The sequence below is a fragment of the Myotis daubentonii genome, chromosome 7, assembly GCF_963259705.1.
Source record: "Myotis daubentonii chromosome 7, mMyoDau2.1, whole genome shotgun sequence".
Lineage (NCBI taxonomy): Eukaryota > Metazoa > Chordata > Mammalia > Chiroptera > Vespertilionidae > Myotis > Myotis daubentonii.
This window is the reverse complement of record NC_081846.1, coordinates 44146468-44161591: the sequence shown is the minus strand read 5'-3', so window position 1 is coordinate 44161591 and position 15124 is coordinate 44146468. Positions and strand designations below refer to the sequence as shown.

The 15124-nt window shown below is 33.2% G+C and overlaps 1 protein-coding gene across 2 annotated transcripts in view; it reads right to left on the bottom strand.

Moving 5' to 3' along the window:
* Positions 1-15124, bottom strand: part of ATF2 (activating transcription factor 2) — a 106441-nt gene that overhangs the window by 38493 nt on the left and 52824 nt on the right. For both annotated transcript variants that reach the window (XM_059704021.1, XM_059704020.1), the window contains exons 11-12: positions 5298-5447; positions 1544-1750 (exon numbers count right to left, since the gene is read on the bottom strand). In XM_059704021.1, coding sequence (XP_059560004.1) covers positions 1544-1750; positions 5298-5447 — 357 coding nt within the window. The remainder of the gene's footprint in view (positions 1-1543; positions 1751-5297; positions 5448-15124) is intronic.

Sequence of the window (15124 nt, the reverse complement as noted above, 5' to 3'; positions counted from 1 at the left end):
ACATACATCAAAATGATGGAACTTTTTTCTTAAAATAAATAAATGGGAGATGACAACGTAACCACGAAACAACGTACGTCGAATCCGACGTAACCTGAGGACTGTCTGTATATACGTGAATCACTTTGTTAATATAAATACTTAAAAATTTAATAGTAAAATTAGTTTAAAAATTATTTAAAATAGTTTTTTAAAAGTTAATATTGTAACAGAGATACCTGGTAAAGAATAGACATTTTTATAGTTGTATAAATAAATTGGTACCTATAATCTGTTTCACCGAATTTATGAGGAAAAAAAATTTATACCTTTTTTCTAAAAACTTATGAAAATAGTTCTTAAGAATTCGTTTATCAGATGATGATAATATAATAATTTCTTAGTATACCCTGGTATATAAGTATATATTTGAAGTCTCTGTGATGTGGTAAATCATTTTTAAATTTTTTCTAAATGGTTAAAATAAGTTTTATAAGACAATTTGTTCTAAACTAACATGCCAATATTCAAAGCACAACACAGTATTAAAAAATGTCTACCTCACATATGAAAATTTTTTAGGTTATAAAATTTATATTACAGGTTAAATGCTATTCCTGATGCTAAAAACTTTTCCCCAAGCATTTAAATAGACATTTATACTAATGATATCTTTAAAGATAGAAAGATTTAAGAAGAGAGCAGTTCTCATCATCAATTTAATTACACAGAAAGATTTGTTTTTAACTGGGAATAATTTAACTCAGAAGACTGATCAATAACTACAATTCATTAACATCAATTTTCTAGTTGATGCTCATCGATTGGTAGTTTAGATTTTATTGGAGAACGTTCACAACATTAAAAAAAAAAGAAAAAAAAGAAAAACAAAACAAAAAACAGAAGGAAGGAAATAGATTTGGTGCTCCCCCATTGGAAATCTTACCAAAGACTGAATAGGAAGGAGCCTTAAACCTTTATACCCACGAAGTTCCTAAGAAATGTATCTGAGGCACATTGGCAGGGCAGCATAAAATGATTTCTATTGCCACTGGCCATATTGTACCTGTTCTGTGGATAATAAGAGTCCTTCAGTTTCCAAAGCTGTCAATCTGGCACCTTTCTTGAGCACTATATTCACTTTAAATAAAACAAAACAAAACAAAATTTATAATTCAAAGAACAAAAGGACTTAAAAACAAAACTGCTACTAAAGCAACTTTATCATTGTGATATAAACCAAAAATTGAACATGAAAAGAGAAATACCAGTGATATTTTTAATTTTAAAATTCTTTGAACTTTATATCACAACTTTTAAAGTTTAAGTACTTTTGCACTATACAATTAAACACATATTTTAAATTACTTCATTGTATCAGTATTGAAAATTTTGTATTATTTTATCTCAGTATCCAAATAAGTTTATAAAATTAGGTTTTACATACACACACCCAATATTGTGTCCTATAATATTTAGATGGCTAAGTAGAAAAAAAAAAGGAAAGAGTTTTAGTAACAATTATTAAAATACATAAAACAAAATTTACACATATGCCCTCTACCTGTAGTTGTCCATTTAATGAACTCAAGTCTTCGGCCTTCTTCTCTAAAGACTGAACCCAGACTTTCCTTTTTTGTCGGCATCTTGAAGCTGCTGCTCTATTTCGCTCCAGAAACTTCCTCCTTTTCTCATCAGGATCTTCATTAGCTGCTCTTCTTCGACGACCACTTGTATTTTGGGTCTGTGGAGTTGTGTGAGCTGGAGAAGCCTGTAACAAATAGAAATGGAAGCTTTTTAACACAGGCAGTAAAGGGTGGCAAAAGGGGAGAGCTACTACATTCATTTTCTAAGTCTCATTGTATATATCAATATTTTGGGGCAATGTGAAAATCACCCAGTGGTTTAACAAATTCCTTGAAATAAATGAGCACTGCTACAATAAGATTCTCACTAAGTCACTATTTATATTAAATAAAGTCTTTAAAGTTTCTATATTTTCATTTATATAGAAATAATATGAAGAAACTGAAAATTCAATACAAATGATCATATAAAAATCTTACATTTTCCCAAGTATATTCTTAAATTACATTAAGGTGTTATTCAATCCTTTGAAAACTAATTATAAGGTACTAAAGTAAAAATTTAATAATTGCTTATTTAAATTCACTATGGGAAATCACATTTACTTTAAATCCGTAAATTTTCTTTAAAAATTGGTTTCTCTATGCCCTAGCTGGCTTGGCTCAGTGGATAGAGCGTTGGCCTATGGACTGAAGGGTTGTGGGTTCGATTCCGGTCAAGGGCACATGTCCAGGTTGTTGGCTCGATCCCCAGTAGGAGGCATGCAGGAGGCAGCCGATCAATGATTCTCTCATCATTGATGTTTCTATCTCTCTCTCCCTCTTCCTTCCTCTCTGAAATTAAAAATATATATATATATTTTTAAGAAATTGGTTTCTCTAAAATTAAGGCATGAATGTACATACTTTGGTATACAGTCAGGTAGCTCTTAGTGACAGGGATACAGTCTGAGAAATGCATTGTTAGGCAATTTCCTTGTTGTGGGAACATCATACAGTGCACTTACCCAGACTTAGATGGTAAAGACTACTGCATACCCAGGCCACACGGTATAGCTTATTGCTCCTAGGCTACAAGCCTGGACAGCATGTTACTATATTGAATACTATAGACAATTTTAACACATGGTATTTGTGTATCTGAACATATCTAAACATAGAAAAGGTACAATAAAAATAGAGAATAAAAAAAATGATACACCTGAATAGGGCATTTACCATAAATGGAGCTTGCAGGACTGGAAGTTGCTGTGGGTGAGTCAGTGAGTGACTGGTGAGTGGATGTGAAGGCCTAGGACACTATGGTAACTACTGTAGACTTTACCACCACCTCACTGCCATCTACTTCCACATCTTGTTCCGCTGGAAGGTCTTCAGGGGCAATAACACCCATGGAGCTGTCATCTCCTATGATAAAAATGCCTTCTTCTGGAACACCTCCTGAAGGACCTGCCTGAGGCTATGTTGAGGAGGTGTAACTCTTTTCAGAAATATGTCTATGATAGTTTGTTTCCCCCCCCTTTTTCATCATTCATTTGCTTGTAAGCATATACTGTGATCTTAGATCCACCACCATATATGCAGTACGTCACTAAAACATTGTTAGTGGCACATGACTCTATACTCAGCTTTTCTTCAGTTTTTGGAATTTAGGGTAAGTCTTTTTCTAAGGGTCAGGTTCATTAATGCTTATTTTCCTGGGGGTAGGATCCCACAGGAGCCCAGATTTTCATTTTAATTCATCCCCCGACTCCTCAACGGATTGGCCTGGTATTTCAGATCAGCCAGAGACAGAAATCTTCACTTGTTAGTGATATTGTCTAGTATCTAGGACTATCGAGCAATAAATAACTCCAACCCTCCTACAAATCCCAAAACTATACCACAGAACAGTTGAATATGGAGACAGGAAATGAACTCTTGGAAACAGTGCAAAGGAAACAGTCACTTTGTGGCCACAGACCCATGATCCAAAGAAGCCTGAAAACAATCCTTTACCTATAATTAATTGTATTTTAAAATGGTGTAAACAAATAAAAATTCTATTTTCTCCTTATCTATATAACAAGCAAACATTTTATATATAAGATCAAGGTAAGTTTTGCAGGAAAATCACCAAACTACTTCTCATCCTACAAACTCCAAAAAATACAATGTTATGATTTAATTCCTTTTCCAAATAACTAGCATTAAAAATTATAAGGATTATTCCATTTATACTGTATTTTCATTATAATAAAAATTAAGTATTAGATTATTTTATGTAAATAATTCCAAGTTAATCTTTTGGAAAAATATTTTTATGGCTGACTTCAAAAAAGGCAACCTTGAAATATTTTATTTACTTCATCCTTGTAACTTACAGCAGGGTTTTTTTACTTTTTATTTTACTCATTTGGCTGAATAAGAAAGAACAGTTTTTGTTTTTTTTTTAAATTGACAACTCAGTTATTACAGCAAAGGCTAAATCCAAGTATTATAAGTGAAAGCTATTATGTACATTTGTTATATTTTTACACCTAACGAGAACTCGAGGCTAATTAGAGGAGTATGTACTTCCTCCTCTCCCTTCTTTCATTGATTCATTCATTCCACTTCATTAAATATATATATATATATATATATATATATATATATATATATATATATATATAGTATTCTAGAAACTAGAGATACAGCAGTGGAGCTTTCATCTAATATAGTAAAATGTAAAGATATAAATAAAAGTTAGGTCCATGGAAACTATAGACAGAAGATTTCTGTCTCTGGCTGATCTGAAATACCAGGCCAATCCGTTGAGGAGTCGGGGGATGAATTAAAATGAAAAAATTATATTCATTTCTTTTCTTTTAAATAAACTTTTAAAGATGTAAAAACCATACTTAGCTTGCAGACCATACAGAAAAACAGTGCTGGGGTTCATTTGGACTGAGGGCCAGCTTGCTAACCCCTGAATTATGACATTAAAACACACTTACTTACTTTCCCTCTCTCCGACACTTAGTAAAGTTGTTTAGTGGATGACAACCACAACTACATTCCACTTTGTTCTAAGTTTCATAAAGATAAAATGTAATTATCTAAATACCTATGCTTAGGAGGCATTCTAAAACTTGCTGTTCACTTGTGTTTCTTTAAATGGAAAGTTCTGCTTTTAAATGCCAATGCTAATTCTTTAAGTAGAGAAGATAAAAGCTCTTGAGTTCTGAAATATTTAACAGAAATACAGTAACCCTTTACACTATAGAAATATACTGTAGACATACAGAAATATCAATCACCTAATAGGCAGTCCAGAACTAGAGAGATGTAAAAAGGGCCTCTAATACAAACAACTGCTATATGGCATATCTTTTCCTTTGGTGATGTTTCACAAATTTTAATTAAATAATTGTTTTATTTATGTGAGTAATATAATAAATATATACATTACTTGAATATAATCAATAGCAAATATGTTTCCTTAAAAGTACTGATGGATATTGTGCTATATCAGACCAACATACATATAGGGTGTTCTATGCAGTAATAACTGCTCAATGGACTGATGGACTGGACTGATTTTATTTATTTAATATTTGAACTACCTTTTTCTAAGATTTCTGATATACTTTTAGAATAACAATATAACCAGAAATAATTTTTTTCAAAGTATATAGTCATTTAAGTTACACTGTATTTGCTTTTTTAAGGATGATAGAGTGCTGAATGATAAAAAAACAACACACCTACCGGAGTTTCTGTAGTGGATGTGGCTGGCTGTTGTAATGACTGTGGTCGAGATTCCTCTGATTGAGTCCTAACCAATCCGCTACCGTGACCCTTTACAGTATCGCCATTGGTCACAGGAGGATGTTGCTGGGTCAAAGCAGCTTTTAATCTCTGAAATGCAAACACCAATTTTTTTTAAAATTCTCTACTTTTCACCCAAATCCAACTCCTAACATACTCTTTGGTCAAACAAAAGAGTTATTTGTAAAGGAAGGCATAAATTCATTCAGCTTCAAAATTAGCTCTGATTAATCATAATTCATTGCATTACTAAGATCACTATAAATATCAATAAGATAAACAAAAGGACCTTTGGAAAGCTTCCCTGAGTCTTTTTGTCTAGTACTACTAGAGAATTCTGAACTTTCTTGTTCCTAATCAATTTTGAGAGTGAAAATTAATAACACTACTGACTGAAAATAACTGTTCAACTAAAATAAACATCGTAAGTTAATTATGTACACTTTCACCTATTTCCCCCACCCCATTATTGTAGCCTATATCCCAATATTCTCAGGTTCCTAGTTTCTTAGACCAAAAATCTCTTCTTTTCCAGATATGGGCCATCTGATCCCTGCAAGCAACCCTAATGTCAGTGCTTACTGCGACAATGACTTGATGTTGCATTTTTTCTTTAGGCCACTACACTATCTGTCAGGCTAAACCTCCTCTGAGAACATACAGCTGGTTTTGTCTCCCTTAAGTCTTCCTAGTCTCCAGTAAGCAGAACTACGTCTAAGTCTATCCTTTCCACTATGTTCCATTTCACCAGTTAATTGGACTGTACCTGACCCACTGTCAGGGTGTGGCAGGTCTAGTGTTAGAATGAGGCCCTAGACATTTATGGCTACCTCTTCATAAAGACACAATTTGAATAAAGTTTATTATTTTATCAGCAAAAAGTGTCATATGTGATATATTATCTCCCCAACCAGACAGTAAGCATTTTAAGAGCAGAGATTAACTTATATATACTTATTTGCATCCCTTTTAGCAGATGGTACATTATTGATTTACGTCATAGATGAAAAACACATACATTTGCTCATAAATAGAAATTGGTTTCTTCGGTGACCATGACATGTGATTTTGGGGGGTAGTTTTATTGTTATGATCTGTAAATTTGAAATAATTAGCATACTATAATTGAATTATATATCTTAGTGATGAAAGAGGCCTCAGGAACCTAGGAGACCTGTAACTATTATTGCTGATAATATTCTTATTAACTGAGATATAGTCCTTGAGCCCAAAATAAAGTTTTCTCACAACATTTGATGCAGAAAGATGTCAATTACATTTTCCTAAGATCCACACTCAGGTGCAAATTTTAGGAGAGAGGCTACAAATATTGGTATGAGAAGTGTGTTGCAATCTATCCAGTGCTTCCCAAACTTTCTAGGAGTTAACTGCGTGGATATTACATGCTAAAACAGATTCTTGGTAACCTGTCTCTCTCCCTTCCCTGGATATAGCAGAAAGGGGTGGGTAAGCAGAAAGGGGTGGGTAAGCGAGAAGAACTTTTGAAAAAGGCTCCCAAATAAATGATTCTAGTACAACTGCTTTCCTTCATGCCAACTAAGAACAATTTAGAAAATTTGACAACTATTCAAAAATTTGAAGTTTCTTTATTTTCATCTATGCATATCTTACCTTCTATAAATGATCCAGATCCCTTAAAAACTGAAGCATATATGAAAAGATTAACAAAATTTCCACTAGGCAATAATTATACCTGGACAACTGGTTAGTGGACATTTTCTCTTTACTACTAATCGTTGTAAATTCTGAGTATGATTTAAAGAACAAAGTCAGCAGTTTAAAAAATGTTTTACTGAGGAATAAGTTACTTACAATAAAATGAACTCATTTTAGTGTACAGTTTTGAGTTTTAACAAGCACATATAGTTGCTGAACCACCCCCTACAGTCAGAATACAGTACAGTTCTATTAGCCCCAAATTTCCCTCATGCTCCTTTCCTGTCATTCTCCCCTCACACACCCAGCCTCTGAAAACCACTAATCTGTTTTCTGATCCTGAAAACTTCGCCTTTTCCAGACTACCATGTAAATGGAATTGAATCCAGCTTCTTTCCTTTAATATAATGTACTTGAGATCCATTCATGTTGTGTTCAATTAGTTTCTAACAGGACAGTATCCCAGTTTGACAGCTTAGGAAACCAGAGATCATTTGCCCAGCCACACAGTCATTAAGCTAGTTCAAATCTTGGATTTGTCTAAAAAACACACACCATAAGGAGTGATCAAGAAATAAAATCTGAGGCTGGCCCAATTGGTGGGGCTCAGTGGTTGAGCATCGACCTATGAACCAGGAGGTCATGGTTCGATTCCCGGTAGGGAACATGCCAAGTTGTGGGCTTGATTCCTGGTGTGGGGTGTGCAGGAGGCATCCACTCAATGATTCTCTCTTGTCATTGATGTTTATATATCTCTCTCCCTCTCCCTTCCTCTCTGAAATCAATAAAATATATATAAGGCTGGATGGCTTACTGCTTCAAAAGACAACCACAAAGGATTAGGATTGCCAAGTCTGATATTGCAACTGCTAAAGCCACACTATCTGAGGATCAGGTAGGTTTCTTGCTTCCTTCCTGACAGAGTACTTCTTTATGAACTGCCAAGAGCACAACAATATGTAAAATCATAGTATCTTCACTGGTTAGTATACATATTGTATGCTATATACATATTTGTATACATGTTATACAACTGCAAAGACAATGTTCAGAATTTAATTCTGCCTCAAACTATCCATGTGACTCTCAACAAATCATTTAATCTTTGAGTCTCAGTTTCCTTACCTGTACAACTGGGAATGAATAATGATAACTTCCTTGTAGGGTTAAGGTAAAGATTAAGTATAATATGCAAAAGTACCTGACTCATAAAAGGATTTCTCCAATGTCAGCTTCCTTATTTCTTCAAAAATGGCCTCTATTTTCTTTGCATAAATGTGTGGGTGGTGATGCCAAAGAATCAGGAGAGTTCCTACACTTTTGTATTTTCAAAATGTACTTAGGAAAAATTAACTTAAGGGTCATCTTAAGCACTGGTTTAGCCTCAGACATATTTTATTATGTAAATACACTGCATCTTTCAGAATTCAGATAACGTAAAATTCTTAGTTCATCCCTTATTTTTATTTTTCCTCTTTCTTAAACAAGCAGAAACAACAATATTAGTGACTAAGAAACAGAAACTTGGGATAATATGGCAATGGATGAATTAAAAATAAAATCAGGTAAGTGACCAAAGCAGTAGTTGGCTTTGGGAATGCTTAGGCTAAATGGTCAAAGAAGAATTAAAAGTAGAAAGATAGGAGTTTAAAAGTGTGGGTCATATAAACAGAACAAAGGAGGAGAATCTGGAGAGGTGGTCACTCTGCATAATTATATCTTTTAAAAACAGAATATTAGACATCAAAATACAATAAACAGTGCCCAGACTAGTGTTAGGTTAGGGCTTTCATTTCTGGATATAAAAGGTGCATAAGTAGCTGTTGAGATGTGAAACTTGGTAAAATCATGTATTGGTAAAACATTTTTATAAGTCCTTAGGTAGAAAACAGAATTGAAGAGCACTTAAAGTTTTATAGAGAGGAGCTTAACTCTTAGAATTAATGAAATATAGTAACTGCACATAGGAGACTCTGAAGTACATAAACATCACTCTCTTGAATAATCTTTAGTAGGGCAAGTAACTACCTTCCAGAGCACTTAGAACAGCATCAGTATTCATTCATTATCCTCTCTTGACTGCCCCAGGGTATACAGTACTCATCCAGTGAAGAAGCTCTAATGTTTGCTCCATGCTGTTACATTGATTACAATGAGTCTGACTTGGAAAGTGTGCCACTGAGTATAAAATTTTAAAAAAAGATTTTCAAGGGTTAATTAACACTGCCCTGGAATGCAGATTTTTTAAAACAGCAATAAATATACATGTAAACCAAAAATAATTAGAATGGGTTAGGTAAAAAAGTTGTCACTAAATATGATTCATATAAATTTTACAATTGTATTAGGATATCTACAATCCACCCATATATATATTTGCTAGAGACAGTTTAAAGAAGGACAAATACTTTGGATCAAAAATTAATTTAAAAATATAAATATAATGGGTGTTTATTTTACAATTTAATTTTTGAGCTAGCACAGATACTGGACATCAATTAGTTCAATCACCATCTTACAGACAAAGAAATGAAGGCCCAAGAGTGAAGTTAATTCCCAGAATGATAGACTGAATTAGAAGCAGAGCCAGGATAAGAAATTCTGTCTGTTGACTCCTAGTTCATTAAACATATTTTAAACAAAAGTTTTCCAAACTAGAGCTTTTGTCTAATATTTAGTATTCTATGCATATTAGGATTCAATAAGAAATCAGACATTGGTCAATCCATTGCTAAGATCAAAATTTCTTGCAATAAATATAAGATTGAAAATTCAACAAAATTAAATAATATTTAAAAGTCTATATTTTCCAACATGTACAATAAAACACTGACATAATTTTAATTTTAAACTAAAGATATATACCTCATTTGGGATAAAATGAAAATATCTTTATTTCTATAATTCTAAGCAGACTAATGCTTTAATGTTTAGAATTAGTTTTTAGCGATGCAAAATTCAACTACTATATTAAAAACGTTTTTTTTTCCTACAGAGATAGTCAGAGATAGATTGTTGTGCTGATCTGACATTCACTTTAAGAGGTAATCTGCTAAAAATAATTTGCTATTCAAATTCTACGTTATATGTTGTATTATTGAAAATAAATTTTATCACATCTGTCAGAACTTAGTAGGAACAAACTACTCCATCATGGTACGAAGAAAAAACAATGTTCTCTAGAAACAATTTATGAAAAAGTCAGATCCATATTTCATATGTGCCACAAAAGCTCATCAGAGTAATAACCCTCCTTCTCCTGGGTGTTATCCTACCATCTGCTGCTCTATTACTTATCTTTATTTTGCAACTAATTAACAGCATAATCTTCTAAATTCAGCAAGTTAATTATCATTATTGTGGTCTTTGCAGCATCATCAGTCCTCATGAAGTCTTGTCTCCCCTCCCCCAGAGAACATATGAAAATGAAGTAGGTTGGGAGAGGGTCTGCTTCTTTGGAGCAGGCTCATTAGGTGTTTGCTGATTAGCTTGGCATGCAGAGGCAGGTCAGAAGAATTCTGCTGAACATGAGGTTCCATGCCGGGCCTAACTAAGTTAATGTACGTTTCTGAACATTTGCCAAGATGCCCTCTGTCAGCTCTCAGTAGAAACCCCCTGCAGAAAGCCTACTGGCTACCCACTGTGTTTAAAGATATTTCTCAGTTTGTCACACAAGTCTTAAAGGAATCATTCTGGAGAATACCACTTAGGTAGCTTACCACATCTTAAACAAAACTCCTAGATGATTAACATTCAGAAAATTTACTTTTTTATTACAAATATTACATAAGAAAATTGTTCTACCAGAAGGGTAACAAAGATAGCAAATATCTATGGTTTATGTGTTTAATGACAAACAAAATCCCTATACCTAAATTTGGTAAGATACAGTGCAATTTTGTAGAAAATAGGTCCTATTAATTTTTGTGTAGTTTAAAAAAGTACTAGATAATCTTATATCTGTGGCCCCCCACCTACATTTTTTTTTTACCACTCTTACTTCTCCAAAGTTTTATTTTAGAGTCCTTAAAATAAATTTTAAAAAGCGCTTGCTCTGAAGAAATTGCTTTAGTAGAAAAGGAGGACCTCATGTCAATATTTATAGTGGACACAAACACAATGCATAATATCTTCCTATAAGCACTAGGCTTCTGAAAATCAGGGCCCCACAGAAGCATCCGTAACTACCTATAAATATAAATACTCTTCTCTTCAGCTACATGGGCTACTCATTTTATGTGTTCCAATGCTGCTGTTTATCTTACATAATTTTTAAGCCACAGATCATTTTAGTAGAATCAGCACTGCTATAGTATTTAGCAGGTCATTCACAGATTGTGACCACAAAGGTAAAATGAATCCTAAAGAGACATGCAGAACCAAACAGAGAGGATGCTCTACATATTTTCAGAGATCTGAAAAAAACAACAAAACAAAATCCAACTGAAGTACTGAAAGAAGAAATTCTAAGTTTTATTAGGGGGCTGGAGACTGGTGAACAGTCAGGAAAATTAATTATGAAATGTACAGGAGAAGTGACTGGGAACCACTCATTTGGAAAGCATGGATTTGGAGTTCTATCACTGATGGAGGAAAGAATCAAGTCCCATGACCACTTATCTGGTCATTGAGAAATTTTGAATATTCTGTGTACTGGGATATGAACCTAGTTTCGATTTTCTTCAGTTGGGATGATCATTTCTTCATTTGGTAAGTCTTTTTAGTTTTAGCTCTCTGAAGCTTAAAAAAATAAATCTATGACACAAACATTTTAATTCAAATTTAGAAAAAATCTGTACCTATTTGGTATTTTATGTTCTAAAAGTACCTAAAATAACAGAGTATCCTTGGATTTCAATTTAAAATGGTTAAGATTGATTTATTCCTGTGATTTTAGTTAAAGAGCTAAAATAATCTTATTAAGCCTCTAAATCAATCATACAAGAGTATTTTTAAAAACCATGCCTCTTTGGTTATTATATGCATATTTGCATAATCCATGGGCAAGACAATAACGTGGTGAAGGGGGGCGGGAGGGGGCAGGAATTGGGTGGAGGCAAGCAATGGGGAAAAATGGGGAACATCTGTAATACTCTCAACAATAAAGATTAAAAACCTAAAAACCATGCCTTATTCTATCTGTTAAGTTTAATTAAATTTAAAGGTTATTAAGTACTTGGAAAAGTTTGTTAGACAACTGAAGTACCCATAGAGAAAATGGGATATATTAAGTTATAAAGTTTAATAAAGATGTTTAACATTATGTTTTAAGCTCTTTAAAAGTGATAATTATATAATTAGATTTGTAAATTGGTCTTGAGAACTTATAAAAGAACTAAATTTTAAACTTTAATAAATCTAGTATTATTTTTTAAAAGTAATCCCTGAAAAAATATTTTTTGTGCACAAAAGTCACCATCAAGGGAATAAAAAAAATCAAAAACAAAAAACATCTAATTGATAAGATAAAATCCTGTCAGTACCTGTTGAAAAACATAATGGCCTTCTTAAAGGTAAGAAGGTAAGACTTTTTTTTTTTTTTTTTTTTTTTTTTTAGGTTTTTCTTTTCAGAGAGAGAGGAAAGGAAAGGGAGAGAAATATCGAGGTGAGAGAGAAACATTGATTGGCTGCCTCCTGCATGCCCCCTAATGGGGACTGAACCTGCTATCCAGGCATGTGCCCTGACCATGAATTCAACTGGCGACCTTTTGGTGCACTGGACAATGCTCAACCAACTGATCCACACAGGCCAGGGCAGGTAAGACTTTCTTGACTCTCTTGATGATCACAGACAACATTTGCATAAATAAGTAAATAAATGAATAAATAACTAATCTCAAAATGTCAGATTACATCTGAATTTCTTGATATGCAAGAAATATTTGTTAAATAAATAACAATCAACAGAAATAACTGTTAAATGAGACTGAAGCAAAATATATAAACATGAATTTATAAAAACAAACTATTTCTGGTTAATCCCTAAGGTTGGTAGATTCATTTGTCCTTTTAACCATATGTAAGTATAGCTGATGTTGATGATAATGACATACAAGCACTGAAAATTCTTAAACAGATACTGAATAATGTTTATTCTATGTTACTAAGACAGGGTAAACAGACTAATAATATTTGGTAAAAGTATCAAACCAATAGTGAAGTGTGAAATAAAATAATTTATGTACAATAAAATAAACGCAATTAATCAGAATTCCTTTAGCATTCCAGGCAATTGATATTTTATTACCAGTTCATGTTACCTGAACAGCATGGCAACATCTATTGTTTTCACAAACTAGCCAGAGAGCTATGATATATTAGAAAATGGAAACAAAGGACAAATATATCAAAGTTGGTATGTTACCAAACCACAGTAATTAAAATATAAATAAATAAAACATAAAAGAGAAAAGCTTCAAAATATTTGGAAATTATAAAATATACTTCTTTTTACTTAATCTAAATTTTATTTATAAACAACTAGAGGCCTGGTGCATGAAATTCGTGCACGGGTAGGGTCCCTAGGCCTGGCTGGTGATCAGGGAGGCTCAGGTTCCCCGTCTCACCACCTCTTCCTTTCTTCGCTCCCTCAGCACCCCACTGCCACCGCTGGTTGCCCGCCATGTTCCGTGCCACCTCCTGGTGGTCAGCACACGTCATAGTGAGCAATTGAACTCTGGTTCTCCCAGTTGAACTCCCAAGGAGACACTTTGCATATTAGCCATATATATCACCTATTACAGTTATGAAGATTGAGATAACAGCCAGATAAGATCAACTGAGATAATTATCCAGAGAAAGTTATAAGCCAAATAGATACCTGAGCTTCAAGGGTAGGTAATATTTTCTTCTAAATAATTATTGTTGTTTGTGAACCTTGGAAAATAAAGTCTTGCTTCTCATTCTGCTTCCAATTCCACTTATTCTAATATAGACAAGGAGTGCTATGAAAATGAAAGAGACCTGAGATCCAAAAGCAGATGCTCGCTGATATTGTCAAGAAGCTACCAGTTTACACAAGAACTGGGAGTGGAGGTCAGTTCATCCAAAATTAACTAGAGAGGCAGATCAGCAAGTATCTCAGAAAGTCTGTCATATATATCCTCAGGCTAGTCCTTTTTCTCCCTGTCTTTTGAAAAACACTATGGAGTCTTTCTCAACATTTTATTATAAAAAATTTTATACATTTTTTATATACCTAAGATGGAAAAATCATACAATAAACATCTGCATACCCACTACAACCTACTGACATTTTACTATATTGCTTTATCACACACTGTTCACAAACCCATCTCTCTATCCATCATTCATAAAGCCAACTTATTTTTTGGTGCATTTTAAGTAAGTAGCAAATGTACATATTCAACTAAATATTTAACATTCTTTTGAGGCTGAAATATAGATATAAAAACATGCACAAATTGTTAGTGTACCATTCAGTGTTCCCACAAATGTACACACTTGTGTAATCAAAACCATACCCCAGAACCTTCTCTCATGTTCCTTCCCACTATTCTGATATTCTTTCATCATAGATTAGTTTTACCTGCTCCAGAATTTATATAAATGGATTTATTAAAAATACTGAAATAGAAAAAAAAAGAGTGAGAGAAATAATTCTGAAATATCTTATTAGAAAAAGGGCTTAAATAGAAATATAGTTGATTAGATAAATACATCTTATACAGGACTATTAAATTCTTCGAAACTTAAAAAAAGAAATGCAGATTGTTTGAGATTTCACGAGAAACCAGAAATCTAGATTTTCATGTGGAAATAGTTAAAAATTAGTAACAAGTGAAAAGTTTTCACACACAGAGATCAAACAAAATATAACTTTGAACCCAATACGTCCAATATACCTCTAGTTTGTAACCACTGTTCTATCACATCGTTCTGTTTTCTACTGCCAGAAATTATATAATTTCCTGTCTGTCTCCTTTTCACCACATATCAGTATGCCTGGAGATTAAAAAAATAATCATAATCACCATATGGCATTAATGCTCTAACAAAATTAATAGCAAGTCCTTAATATCATCTAATACCCAGATCATATTAAAATTTCCCCAACTGTCATATGGGAC